Source organism: Bemisia tabaci, chromosome 2 (genome assembly GCF_918797505.1).
Source record: "Bemisia tabaci chromosome 2, PGI_BMITA_v3".
In the NCBI taxonomy this organism is placed as follows: Eukaryota; Metazoa; Arthropoda; class Insecta; order Hemiptera; family Aleyrodidae; genus Bemisia; species Bemisia tabaci.
The window spans coordinates 69225172-69240514 of NC_092794.1; the positions used below are offsets into that span (position 1 = coordinate 69225172).

At 43.2% G+C, this 15343-nt stretch overlaps 1 protein-coding gene across 3 annotated transcripts in view; it reads left to right on the forward strand.

Moving 5' to 3' along the window:
• rho-5 (rhomboid-5) overlaps window positions 1–15343 on the forward strand; it is a 55542-nt gene that overhangs the window by 3508 nt on the left and 36691 nt on the right. For all 3 annotated transcript variants that reach the window (XM_019058254.2, XM_019058253.2, XM_019058255.2), the window contains exons 2-3: window positions 6799–7160; window positions 13846–15240. In XM_019058254.2, coding sequence (XP_018913799.2) covers window positions 13877–15240 — 1364 coding nt within the window. In that variant the 5' untranslated portion in view covers window positions 6799–7160; window positions 13846–13876. The remainder of the gene's footprint in view (window positions 1–6798; window positions 7161–13845; window positions 15241–15343) is intronic.

The following is a 15343-nucleotide window of genomic DNA, read 5'->3' on the forward strand; positions in this document are numbered from 1 at the left end:
CAAATATTCCGAAACTAGTTCTGAGCTCGATTTGCATTGAGTACGTAGACTGTGTTTTTTCTTTTCAGCAGGATACATTAACGTAAACAAGAATCACAAGTTTCTCCGTCATGCGTTGAATTCGGGAAGTTGCAAGGAACACTTCGACACATTTCCGAACACGACAAAGTCACGTGTGTGAAATAAAAGCATAATACTTGCTGTCAATTGTCGGGAGTGAGAAAAGCAGAGCGCCTTCAATTTTGCGATATGCAACCCGGGCATCCTTCGAGCACGAATAGTTGTATCCAAACGTTGCTATCAAAATAGCCACGGCGCGGCGCGGCGCCTTCAATTTTTTCCACGTATGATAACAGACGACTATAAATTGGTATACGGGAGAAAGTGCATTCCTCCTTTACAACGTTTTAAAGTCTTCCTTTATGCTCGATTTTAATCAAAGGAAACTAACCGAAGTATGTCCTTGATATCCTCTGTAAATATATTTTAAAAAGTATAGGAAATTCACAGATCGAAAAACTGATCGTCGGTTTTCTTTTTAAAAAGTAAAGCATGAGTGGAGATTTGCAACGTTGCTTTTGAGGTTCCGCATTTTTGAACTGTACTGCCGTGCTAAGGAAGAACGCCGTATGACATTCGAGAGTTGCCATCCGCGGATAAAATGTTCATTTTAGAGGAAACTTATAAATATTTTTTTTTGAAATCTTCAGACACTTTAAATTATACTAGCTGCTCCGGGCGCCCTACGGGCGCCCTCCACAGCTAGCAATGGTGGTGCAGTAGCTTATTTGGAATCGGAGCGATTAGTTGAATCTATTTAATAATGATGATGATTCTGCGGCAGAAGATCAAGGAATTTAACTGCCTCTCTGCGTTACAGGGTGGAGACTGCCATTCTACCGAAAAATGTTATAAAGAGCTCGCATTATTAATTTTTCTTTTTTTTTGTGTTACTGTTTAAATTTTTTTTTTTATTTTTATTTTTTGATAATTTTCTAATGACTATGAGGCTTTTGGGATTTATAAAAGATCGAAGCACCTCTTTGTGTACGATGTTTTTTGTACGGTTGCCTTTGGGAAGAATTTGGACTTCAAAATTTTTGTACGATGTAGCTCGTGAGAGTGCAACATATAGTTTACCATGGCCAAAAACTGTTTGGGGTAAATAAATGCCGACTCGCTTCAGTGTTTGACCCTTAGCTTTGATGATGGTCATGCAGAACGCAATGCGAATTGGAAATTGTCGCCTCTTAAAAGAGAAAGGGAGAGAGGAGTCTGCAGGTGACAAATCAATTCTTGGCAGTGAAATTCTGTCACCGGCCTTCTCGCCGGAAATGACCTGCAAATCAAGACAATTTTCATAACGTTTCCAGACGATCAATTGGGTACCATTCGATAAACCTTTAGAAACGTTGAGGTTTCTTAAAAGCATGACAAAACCCCCCCCCCCCCCAAAAGTGTGAGTTTATGCGGTGGTAAGCCACTAAGATTAAGACTGTCCAAGAATTCGATGGGAAAATTGCAAGTCTCTCCCTCTTCCTCTACAATGAGCCTGTTAACACTGAAGTACGTTTTAGAGACACCTGAAAGAACTTCAACAACCTTGTCGTTAATTTCATTGCAATGCTTATTTTTAGGGGCCAGAATTGCGCAGTTTGTGAAATCTACGTTCGAACATGAGGAAGCTATCTTTTCCATAAATTTCAGTAATAATATCAGTTTCAGTAATACTGCTTGTCGGTAAATCAATGAATTCCGGCATGGCCTTTTTTAGCAGAAAGGTAAACACCATCACCTATTTCGAGTTAAAATTTTGCAACTCCGCTTTGTCTTGCAAAGTTCTCATATTTTGAGTAAGTTTTCTGATATTGAAAAGAGGTCAAAGTGGTGAGAATTTGATTGCATTTTGCACCAATGTTTGGCGAGAAGCATGCGGAACAACGGGTAAAACCTGTCTAAAATCACCACCCTAGACGACAATTTTTCCTCGAAAAGGGATATCATTACCCATTCTCTAAGAAGTCGGTCGATGCATGCCAGAGCATGCGTGATAACCATGGGAGCTTCACCCCAAAAAAAGATCGTTGTTTTCCGAATAGTCTCAGCCTCTCTTGAGCTAACCGTCAGACTCGACACAGAATTCTCATTCAGAACCGAAGGAATTTTGAATTTGCTATGAACCGGCCGACCGTTAGGTAGCAACGATGCGGCGATACCTGTCCAAGCAACGGAGATGACGTCTAAGTTTTCCTTTGTACAATACGCAGTAAGACATTCTTAAACGAAAGTTTTTCCCGATCCTCCTGGACCATCAATGAAAATCGCATTACACGTGTAAGATGGATTTTGGATGAGACTAATTATTTCAGAAATAATTTGATGTTGCTCTGGGTTAGCGGCAAAAATCATGGAATCATAGTTTTAGGGGGAGGAGAGTCAGGCTCTGACCCTTGAAGATTCAGGTTAATTGGAAGCAATTCCGGAAGATCAAATGATGATATTGAAAATCCATGAAGTCTTAATGTGCTTTCAATAGCAAAAAGCCGATCAACGTAGTCGACCGACCAACAAAATAAAGAGAGAGGAAGAAACGAAGTATCAAGCAAATTTGAAACAAAACTGGAAAGAGAAAAGAACAAATAAGAATGAAATGTCCATAACAATACATGTTGTTAGCAATACGTGTGCGCACCGCTGCAGTTAATAAGTCAGGGTCAGTCGAACCGCCAGGATGCCTATCAAGAAGTGGTGAAGCGGAGTAGCCGAGAGATTGCGACGGAATGTGGGTGGTGAGTGACGAACGACAATGCGACCCAAACCATCTTTGAGGTTGGTGGGAGGAAAGCTATACGAAAGAAAACGGAGATAGCCGAAAGAACGTGGTGGGAGGGGTGGCTGAGACCCTAGGGGGGGTATCTAGGGACGGGCAAGCAGGTAGCGGCCAGATGACCGCTCGAAACAGCTGAACTTTACTCGTCGATAAAAGTAAGAAAGTTTGAGAAAATCGAAAAAACAATTACAGCCTGCAAATCTGCAGATCAGAAGCTTTCATTTAAAAAAAACCCCATGCAAATCGGTCCGGTGGTTCTCTCAAAGTTAATTTCCCAAAATGCGGACTTTAGTCTGAATAAATGGGAGAAAATTTGAGCCCGGCTAAACTTCACTCGTCGATAAAAGTAAGACAATTTGAGAAAATCGAAAAAACGATCACAGTCTGCAAATCTACAGATCACAGGCTTTCATTTAAAACAAAAATCATGCAAATCGGTCCGGTGGTTCTCTCAAAGTTAACGTCCAAAGATTCGGACCTCCGTTTTAATGCATCGAAGGAAATTTGAGAAAATTATGGGAGAAAATTTGAGAAAATCGAAAAAACGATCACAGCCTGCAAATCTACAGCTCAGGGGCTTTCATTTAAAAAAAAGATCACGCAAATCGGTCCGGTGGATCTCTCAAAGTTAATGCCCCAAGATTCGGAACTTTGCATTTTAATATATAGGAAGGATTATAAACAAAATTATCTGAGAAATTGGCAGAAAAATATTGAAAAATTTCCCCGAAAATCAGTGATTTGCCAGAGGAAATTTGGCAACGCCTGAAGGCTCACACGGCGTTTTTCCTTAGCACGACAGTGTAGTCGTCTGTATGTTACACTATTACATTGTCTACCAAGTTCGAGTTACGTTATCCGATTTTCAATTAGCCAGGCACCAGAGATATTGTCTCATGAGCCCAGAATTTCAATACAAAATCACCGAATGGTCCCCTGATTTAAATTCTCGGTAGTTTTAAGTCAAAACTTAAATGAAAAATTAAATACGTGTTATTGGTTAATTTTTACAATTTTGAAGAACTCCAGGATTTGAGCTATCACCAAAAAACCGGAAAAATGAGCAAACTCTCCGTTCCAAAGCGTTAGAAGTATCCTAGCGATTCGAGTGCTATAGTCTCGGGTATTCAACGTAGGTTTTTAAAGTTTTTGTTAACTCCCTATAACTTGGATGTTATTACGGACGTTGGGAACGATTAACTATCCCTAATGTTATTTGGACGTATTTATGCTAAATGGAACTACGTGTAAGTGGAAAGATGGGGTGTGCTCGTTAGTTGAAGGTCATAAGAATGAATGAGAATCTTAAGAGCGCCAGTGACGTCAGCGGCAACGACTGAGACTGGGCACGACGGGGAGATCGGTGGCGGGACTCTTTAACTCATGAGCCCTGTCCACAAGGCTCTTGTCACATGCCCACGGCTCACGAGTTAGCGCTCAGTTCCTTTTGATTTAATGTCGAATCCCGCTTTTCCATTTTCTCAAAAGGAACTTCATCCACTTTTACGTTGTTTCTTATGCAGCTTGCACGAGCACATCCCATCTTTCCACTTCCACATAGTTCCTTTTAGCATTAACAGGTCCATTTGTACTTACAACATAGGTACCTAGTAACACGATATTCAAAGTACGAAACCGTGCACCCGTATCTCTCTTTGCGTTGTTGCGGACTTCCTATCACACTTTATTTTTTCTTCGGAAAACTACTCAAAGTTATTTATCGAAGATTTCTGTAATTTGTCTTCTCTAACATTAGAATATCTCGTTTCTCTGTGGCAAATGAAAAAGGAACGGAAATACTGAAACACCTCATTGGAAATGCGTGGTTGCGTCCTGGTCATCGAACAGTAATTTCTTGTTGTGCGGCTCAATTTGGGGACTTATCATGGTATCATTGTGTGCAAACAGGCACTACCGTATGCTCATACATAAAGTCGCTCCCACAGCGCACTCTGGCGTTCTGCGACACCAAAACGCCACATCGATGGTGGAAGTGCAGAAGTGTGTATCTCGGAAAACACGATTTTCCAGGAGAGTGAAAAAACTGTCTTCATTCCTCCTTATTGTCAGTAGACCTCTTAACTTACGGGGTAATAATTATTGAGGATAGCAAGAATAAGATGCTTTTTCAGACTCCATCAGCATTTTGAATAAATTCTCGAACGGTCAGAAAATACGGCAGAAATGCCGAGATTTCCGTGTTCGGCACGAAGGATTGACACTTTATCACGAGTTACGCATTTTCGCAATTAGTGCTTTTAACCTGTCGTTGGCGGATTTTGATAATTCAAAGAAAAGTTTCACGCTTACAATTCCATATCAGAAGCTTTAGTTTGATCTCATACGGCCGGAGCAAGCGTTGTACGTATGATGGAAAATGACGTTTGATCACGAGATACGCATTTCTGCAATGATCGTTTTGAGCCTGCTCTTGATCATTAAGTTAAAAAATAGAGTTAATTCATACTTAAAACTTGTTTCGAAGCCTTAGTTGATCCAATACGGTAGATAAAGCATCGTATGACTCGATTGACTCTAATACGAGGTTAATCCCAAAAGTCTAGCACGTTTTGCTCTCATTTCAAAACTATTAGTGATAAGAAAATCTGATCAGATGCGCATATGAGGCATACTTTCAGCTTTAAATTAAAGCTGAAAGTATGTCTCATATTAAAGCCTTTAATTGAAGCCCAAGTTTTTTAAAGTCGGATGAACAGGACGCTCAATATGCGTTTCAATGCGATCGGATCAGATTGACCGTAATCGTCCGCACATTTTATTTACCTCGAAAACCGCACGCTTAGAGGTGGCGGGAAACGCATCGAAGGCGGCGCGGGAGAAATGATCTCCTGAGCGTCCAGTTCATCCGATTTTTGAAAGCTTGGGCTTAAATTAAAGCTAAAAGTATGCCGCATATGCGCATCTAATTAGATTTTCCTTATCTTTAATAGTGTTGAATTGAGAGCAAAACGCGCAAGACGCGAGTGCCGCCGCCCACGCGCACTATGGTCCACAACTCAAGAATAGGAAGAAATAAGTTGGATAATGACTGAAAAATCACGAAAGTTTCGTCATTGTCGTTTCTTGAGTCGCTAATTTCGAATTTGATGTCAAATCGCCTGCATATTAACACCCTGACCTATTAATCGTGGGCAAGTGTATGGCACGCTGCGGCGCGGCGTGCTGCCGGCTCGAAACGCGCACTGACGCCTACAAACCTAAGGGGATACTTCAAGCATTGCGCAATGCGTGAAGTAGCCCTTTAGGTTTGTTGGCGCCAGTGCGCGTTTCAAGCCGGCAGCTTGCTGCGGCTCTTCCGGCGGGCGGGTGGGGACGATTTCTCGCGGGGAGAGCTCCTTGACGGAGAAACTCGCGTATCGTGTATTTTTTTTTTTTTTTTATTTTAATTTTTGACTTTAAAATTACACACAGGTCGTGTGAAGTAATAATTGAACGCTCAACGCTAGATGAAGCGTAGTAATGAAAGGCTGGTCGTGCCCCACTGTCCCATGCGCGCTGCGGACGGCGCAGGGCGGCTCATGAAATTCTCCCCGGTGCCCTGTTGCAAATAAAGGGGCCAGAACGAGACACCCGAAGAAAGTTCTACGGTTTTAGGTGACGGCCCGGTTTTTTTCGATTATAATCTCTTGCCGGCAGATGGACGACGTCTTCAACGACACGTTCATGAAGCCCCCTCAAAACTGTCAAATATCGAAATACGCACTTCTGCACATTCTCCATCGACATGTGCCTATTTTCCCTAAGGTTTTCGGGCAACTGACTAAGTAACTACGCAACACCTCTTCGTCAACGCCCTATCGTCATCCCTTTATGGGACGTCCCCGTCGCCTTTTCCCAGACCATTGCCCTATTTTGAACTTATACTATCCATTGTGAAACGATGATCATAATGTTACGTTAGGTACATAATTTTAATCGGCTGTTTTTTCTGGCTTTCTCTGTTTCAGAAATCCACAAGGCCGCAGGAGTCAGGTGTAAATAAAGTTTGTGTCATCTGCGGGACTAAGTGCGCGAACTACAGAATCCGAGTGCGTTTCGGAAGTAAAAATTCGAGTGATTTGCATCGTGCACACCTATTTTGTTTTTGTTTTCCCCGTACTTTTTTGACTTGTAGTTTAATTCTCTGTCTACTTTGCGGGCATCACTACCAATAGTGCATCGCTGAACTCATTTCTGTGGTATGCCAGGATAATGCGTGGTCCACAAGGTATACTCGGGTTTTAACGAAGTGTGCCTGTTCTCGCGCGTGCCTCGCAAAATCCATCGTGATGCGACCTCTAGACGATCTAAGAACCCACGCTCCAAAATGGTAAGCCCCTTATTAAATTTATCTTATTCTTCGTCACATTGTTTTTCACATGTTTCAAAACCGTTTTCATCACAGTGAACCGATTAGTTCGGATAGTTTCCTTTTAATGAAAGACAACAAAAATGGAGACTTTACAACGTTATTAAAGAAGGCATGCATTTTCTCGCCGTATACCAATTGGATTGCATTTTGCAAAAAGGAACCAAGAGCATTTCAATGTTGCTGAGGTTGTGCAATCTCAATTCTTTGCAGAAAATTACAGAAATCATGAATAAAATTAAAAGTTCGAGGGTAATTTTCGTCTTAAATTCGTAGTTGATTGGGAGCAAAAATAAAACTTGCTTAGATGTAACAAGGTGGAGTACAAGGTGGTAATGTAACAAGTTAGGGCCACTTCTTAGTGTTTTTTTCTTAACTTCTTTAGATGATTAGTTCCGATTTGTAAGGTGAAAAATTTGCACAATCTTAGCAACATTAGAATGCTTGTGGTTCCTTTTTGCAAAATGAAATCCAGTTGATGTATCAATTGGTATACAGACTATAGTCTGTCATCATACGTGGGAAAAAATGAAGGCGCCGCGCCGCACCGCACCGCATTAATGGTCCCATAGCCCGATTTAAGCGGTAATAAATCGAGAAAATGAAGTTGGGAAAAAGTTTCGTTTTAAGGCGCAGATTGATAGTACATACAGCAGAGGAGACTTCAGTAAAATATCACCTCGATTGAAGCACTACATAGAAAAAAATAGATGGTGCCGAGGCTGACGACAAAACGTTCTGTTCTCTGTTCCCACGACCGAAGTTCTGTTCTCACAACAGAAAAATTCTTTAAGTGTAACAAAGAAACTGCAGGAGCCCTGTGAACAGAACGTTTTGTCGTCAGCACCATCTATTTTTTGCTGTGCCATAAAGATGTGACAAGCATAGGAAGTGCGGCGCGCGGAGCAGGCGGAGCACTTTTGAGTATACGATCCCAGGTACCGAGTGACTGCGCTGTGTTTAAGGGTTTGTTTACGATGTTCCGCTGTACCTGAAAGTGTTCGGGCACCTGATTCACAAACTGTGGGCTACGTCTGAGATGTTACATGCTGAAACTATTCTTTTTAATCATATCTTTTGTTCTAGACTAACCCTCAGACATAGTCAGTTTTGTAATAAAATCGCAAAAGTATAGGACCCAAAAAATATACTTTGCACCTCGTAATTTTACTCAAAAGTTGTTATCATAACACTAGACTACTTTTTGGTCTGAAAGGCAGATCCGTAGTCAACCGTAGCCTCAAGTTATTTCTCATGAAAAATGACATTTTCTCGTTTGCAGCACTTCCCACTATTAGCTATCATGCCATTCACCGTGCATTTTATTATGTTCCATTGTTATATTCTATCAAAACGGATGCATTAGAGCCTATGCCGAGGCAGAATAATACGAGTTGATGGGGCTGATCGGGAGTAATAGAAACTGGTGCTCAAGAACAGCGAAGAAACGCGTCAGAAGGCAATTTTCAGGTCCCAAAACAGTTATTTTTCGAAGTTTTACCATGTTTCAAACACATTGTCTATCAGAATGGATATATTTAAATTCAAGTTTAGCGTGGCAGACGAAAACGAGTTCAAACGGCCGATCGGTGGGACTTGGAAGTAGGACTCCGGGGCAATGAATGTTGAAGTATTATCCTGGGCGGTCTTTTTTTAAGTTCCCTTGACAGTAGTACGACGGAGCTCTACTAAATTTAGCTTCTCACAGTCCTTCCAATGCAAAAATTATTTTTTAAGCGTAAAGAAATGTATATTCGTCCTGGGAATCGAATCCGTGACCATTCGCCCAGGAGTGAGATGCGGTGATCATTAAGCCACTGCATAGGTAGACAGAATCATCTGGCCTCAATTGAAGATTTGTCAACAAAGTATTACCTAAGTCATAAAAAAAATTAAAAATTGCTTTTATTAAAAAATATCAACATATTTGAACCCAGCGGCCCATAAAAACCCTATAAACTCATGTTGCAAGGTTTAAACATACGTAATTACATATCGAAGGCGTGAGTCCGAAATCACATGTCTCGTTTGCGGTGTCTGAAAATCTCCACCTCTATGCTATTTTTTTAAAGGAGAACAAATTGACATCATTCGTTGCAGTTTTTGCAGAATTTTCTCCGCGCAGAGAAGAAAAATCACGGCAGTTTTAAATAATTGCCGTCGAGTAGTTAGTAGTCGTCTGTTATCATACGTGGAAAAAATTGAAGGCGCCGCGCCGTGGCTATTTTGATAGCAACGTTTGGATACAACTATTCGTGCTCGAAGGATGCCCGGGTTGCATATCGCAAAATTGAAGGCGCTCTGCTTTTCTCACTCCCGACAATTGACAGCAAGTATTATGCTTTTATTTCACACACGTGACTTTGTCGTGTTTGGTAATGTGTCGAAGTGTTCCTTGCAACTTCCCGAATTCAACGCATGACGGAGAAACTTGTGATTCTTGTTTACGTTAATGTATCCTGCTGAAAAGAAAAAACACAGTCTACGCACTCAATTCAAATCGAGCTCAGAACTGATTTCGGAATATTTGACAATGGAGGAATTTTCTCGTGTAATAACTTTTTTGACGCGACTAAATGCATCTTGGGGCAGAAGAGGAAGGCATTTTGCGTGAAACCTAACTCTAATGGTCATCTGCTCAAAGCACAAGTTGATTTCAATGTTTCTTTTGACCTGCGTTGAGTAAGGTTTTTTACTAGAATTCCTAGGTTCATTTATGTGCAACGCAATTTTCTATGCGACACGGACATCCCTTTATAGAACATAATAATCGCGGCCAGGTGTCGCAGTTAATAAAAGCAGATCACCTGCAATATTGCGCGTATGCAACCCGGACATCCCTTGAGCACGAACAGTTGTATCCAGACGTTGTTTTTACAAAAGCCGTGGAATTCGCAGACCATGAAATTTGGATTATTGGTGGTCGATTCCCACTTGGAACCCCCATCTCACACATGGAACTCATTTGGTCGATATAGTCTATTGATCAAATGGACGTATTTCTTTCAAACGGAACTATATGTGCATTGAGACATGAGCCTTAAGACCCATATATGTATAACAGGGCTCACGTTACAATGCACATAGTTCCGTTTGGCAGAAATACGTCCAAATGATGTACTAAGATGCATTTTAATTGCATTAAATTACTTAGAATTATTTCAATATTTCATCTCGCTTCTTAGGTATTTAATTTCTTTATAAATAATGCGTCGAAAATTCTACCATGACTCAGATTATTCTTTTGAGGAGTTACGTGGGACTCAGTCCACCCACCCTCGAAGTCCTCGATTCATTATTTACTCATTCTGTTTGACTCTGATACACACGACCAAGCAGGTTTGCAAGGGCGTAGAGTGGTACAGAATCGAGTGGTAGCGATCTGGACGACTATCCCTTCCTCAATAACCCGACAATTTGCCCCGCTAAATTGCCTTTTTCGCATGGTGTCTTAGACCTGGGTGAAGTAGGAAGTACTGAGATTCGTCCAGGAGTGACAAAAATCCGGAAAATCATGGAATTTTTTGGGTCGAAGTAAAAATTATCAGAGTTTAAACTGTAATTGCAGGTAATTCTAATATTGGTTTTTTTTCTGGCTTGGCATTGCTGCAGAACAAAGTCGAGCGAAAATTTATCCGCCCAACCTGTCACTAACCGTATTCGGGCCACATTTTTAGTGTTTTTCCTACTCTATCAAAGAATTGACGCTAAAAATCGAGAATTCTATCTCTCTTTCGCTCCGAAATCATTTTCTTTTTAAAATTACTAGTCTCTATTGCTTCGGCTTTAAGGAATTAGACTAACGATGAGACCAATGATTTTTTCCGCCTGAGCTCTGATAAAAATCAAGTTGTTAAAAAATCATTAATTTTCCGCGATTCTTCGGAATATTTCAACTTGGAGCCCCCACCCCCCATCCCGCCCTTCTCCCCCTGGAAAATTTCTGGCTATTCTACAACGGGTATGTTCTGTGTTACAGAGTTGCGAAATTTCATGAAAGACTCTAAAATGAAATTTCACGATAAAATTTCATGAAGTTTCATTAACTTTTTGAAACTTCCTATGTCACATCCAGAGGCTTGTGAAACGGCTTGAAATAGTGAAAAATCATTTATAATTTGTGTTCCCTACCCCCTCCCCTTTACATCATATGTATTTTTAGTTCATTGTCGTATTTCTTCATTAATTTGAACTGTTTGATGACAGTAAAACAATGGCAAGACGAATGCATTTACGCACTTCGATTCTAGGGACTTCGATCCGAGCTATTTTTGAAGTTTCTCTCATAGAGTTCATAGAATCGTAATGTAAATGAAATGGGAGAGCTGGCGCCCAGGGCCGAATTAAAGGGGTGGCCACATGGACCGCGGCCCATGGCGGCAAATCTAGGGGGCGGCAAATTTTGCAATTTTTTTAATTGTAGGTATAAAAAAAATCGGATTTAAAAAAAAAAAAAAAAAAAAAAAAAAATTCAAACAAAAAAAGGCGACAAAATCTTTCATTTCCTGAGAGTATAGTAATTTCTAATTTTGTCGTCTTTCAGTGATACAAAAGACAGCACCTTTAATTAGTCGAGTTAAGAGAGAAACCAAACACGCAATTTAGCCTGGAACGACGCAACTTGGAGAGAAATGATGACGAGGACTTGAGATGAAAAGGAGATGCCCGCGGCGCGGCGATCGATCGGCATGTAACACATATTAGCGCCTACAAGACTGCATGAATACTTCACGCATTGCATCAAACACAGTGCATTCAGCTGCGGTCGGCGTGAAAATCATAGTACCTGATGACTGTCGCAATACTTCACGCATTGCGCCAAACACGGTGCGGTCTGCGCGGCGTGGCGGAAGTTAAAATCATTAAACCATATTTATGTTTGTTCTTTCATAATTTTTTCGTTCAATTCTTATGAATGGAAGGCCTTGTCTACAAAGAGATAGGTTTACGAAACTTAAATTTCGCGCCAAGTTCCGTGAACTTTTGCTAGTAGTATTGACAGGGCTCTCCCAAAAAATTTGTCCAACACGAGTAAACGCGTCTCTTGTACCCCTCCCCCGCTGGCACGTTCACTTGATGGTATGTTTCAAAACAAACGAGAAGGGGGCGGCAAAATACAGGCGGCCCATGGGCGGCAAGTAGGTAAATCCGGCCCTGCGGCGCCATGTTCTGCTCGACGAGAAAATGGCGGTGTGGAATACGTTTTAGTTCCTATCTTTTTTGTTTACGTCGGATGACCGAGTCCCCGTGTATCGCAAACAATCGATTGTGTATCGAAAAAATGACCCGGCGTGACACGGGAGTCTCGAAATTCGGGACCTGCTTAAAAATGACATCAGCTCTACCTCTTACATCACGACTCTATGTACTCTATGGTTTCTTTCAAGCATTAAGACCAATCCACACAGGTCATTCATTCCTATGATCCCGTGGATGAATTTCGAGACCTTACCGCACATTGTGGCGCGGCGGGAAGTTCAAATGCAGTGCATTTCTTCTGGCTGCGGTCGAGTGAGGGCCAATGTCGGGCGGGGAAGGAAGGTGGATTCCAAAAAGATATGCAATGACAATTGTACCGATCAATATGGTACCAACATGGAGATATTTTTGAGAGCAATTTAATATTATTTTGATATCAACATGATCATTAGGTATAGGGAAGAATTCATGAATTTCATGAATTCCAAGAATTCATGTATTCAAGACCAATCCACACAGGCCAGTCATTGAGCATATTTTTCCACTCCCCCGCCCGGCCCTAACTCGGCGGCACTCAATGCTACGTCACAATGGGTGCTCCCATAAGAAATACATTGCAGCACTGCAAAAAAACACATTGGATCTAGAGTCCAGACTCTTAAAAACATCGACAAGAAAAAATACTCTCGATTCAATCAGATTTAAGCTAAAATCAAGAACCAATCCTCTTAATTTGATCGTATTTCCTTTTGATTTAAGTTTAAATCTGATTGAATCAAGAGTCCTTTTCCTTGTCAATGTTTTCAAGAGTCCGGAGTTCCGGACTCGAGATCCAATGTGTTTTTTTTTCCAGTGAGGCACTCAATACTAAATCACTGCGCAGTAGAGTTCCAAAACTCGTCCTCGAGAATGACTGACCTGTGTAGATTGGTCCTGCGTGTATCATGCAATAGCCCGTTGTAGAGTACCTATATTGAGAGAGTATGGCCACTGGGCCCCATGGAGAGGCTTAGGACCCAAAAATGGCGGTGCTTTGTTTTGGTTTTTGTGGATGGGAGGGGGGTCATTGCCAACGTTTGACGGTTATCACCAACCGCACTTGCTGCCAACCTTACTACATCTACGATAATTTTTCTCAAAAATTGCACACGATTAGCCTTAAAAATATGTAAAGATGTCGCAATAGTGCATTTGGGTAAATTTCTCGTTACGATAAGCAAAGAAAACTACATTTTGAGTCATTTTGCATTACATTAATTTATGGCGTCCGCCATTTTTGGGTCCTAAGGGCTCCATTCAGCCTAAGTTGGCTGAGCCAATCAGAGGTGGTAACCCCAGTGGCCATTCTCTCTCAATATAGGTACTCTAGCCCATTGGTGTGAGGTTTGATTGATGTTGTCGACTACGGCGAGTATCTGTAAAGTAAATGATGTTGCCTTTGTTACAGATGTCCTGACAATGACTGCCGGGGCAGGAGGATGAATGCTCCGGATGACGACTTCAACGAGAATAGCAGTAGCAGTCTCATCAGCCGCGAGCGGCGGGAACGCGAGCGCTTCTGCTCCCACTTGCACCCGTACACCTGCTCGATCCGGCCCCTGAACCGGCACCATGCCCAGACCTGCTACATATGTCCGGGGGACTCAGGTCCCGGGTTCCCGACGGACGCCCAACCCAACCAGCGCTGTCCCAAATGCTGCTACAGCCTCAACCACTCCCACTCGCACAACCTAGCCAAGCGCTACAGCAGCCACAACCATGGCCACGCGCCTAGCAATGGATACATCTCACCGAGTTGTGGCTACTCCAACCCCAACGACCGCTTCGCCTACGCCGAGCTTGGACCCGTTCCCAAAGATCTCGCCTGCGAGCGCTACATTCCATCCCCCGCGCCCTCCGCAGCCTCCGAGCGCTACCTCCCACCGCCCGATCGTTTCCTGACCCCGAGCCCTTCGACCTCCCACCCCTCGCCGCCGTCGAACGATCGCTTCCATGCTCCGACCTCGACGCAATCGGACCGCTACATCCCACCCCCAGCACCCGCCCCATCGGACGTGTACATCACACCCTTGTCACCGTCAGTCTCGGACCGGTACCTAGTCTCGCAGGTCCAAGCGGAGCGCTATGATCGTTTCTTGTCGTCGGATCGGTTCCTCGGCGAACTCCTCGTTCCCAGCGAACAGTTGGGCTACGACAAGTATGATCGGTACGCGGAGAGAGACCGCGAGCGTCTCTTGCCGGGGGCGGCGGGTGGGACCCAGGCGGGGCTCGTCGGTGGACCCGGGGACCCGTACATGCGGCGTGACCTCGGCTACCACCACCACTACCGGCTGTCGAATCATATTCAAAGCACCGGGCATTTCAGGAACATGCCGAGCATGAACAGGTCGGCCTTCATCCACACGCTCCACCATTTGCCGAGCCACCACCAGCGAAACGCGCGCAGCCAGTCGCAGGGGAAAGCTCAGTATCTGGAAGGAGTGGTGTCTGCCTCGGGGTCGGTTTCGTCTACCGCCTCGATGCGTCGCCCCAGCTCGCGAATCCCGAGTCTGCCCCTGCCGTTACCTCTGCCGGCAGCCAGTCCGGCGCCGCTACCAGCACTGCCCTCCGCCGAATATGCTTGCGCAAGTGGGAATCGTTACCCCTCAATCATGCCACCACTAGCTCGCTGTTCCAGCGCCAGTGATGTACAAATAGATAAGAAAATGTGCCTCAACCCGGCTGCGACCGATGTGGGTGGCGGTTCTTGTTCTGGCATCACGGTGCCACCGTTTAGGAGATTGTCGGCCACCCCCGTCACCAGCAGCACATCCCCAATGCAACACAACAGCTCCATTTCCTGGTAAGTCGATCAGTCATATTCACTATTGAATTCTCGCTTCCAGGACTTTATGTCCACCTACCTTTCGTCCATTAAATAAATGTCCACCGCTATTAATGTCCAC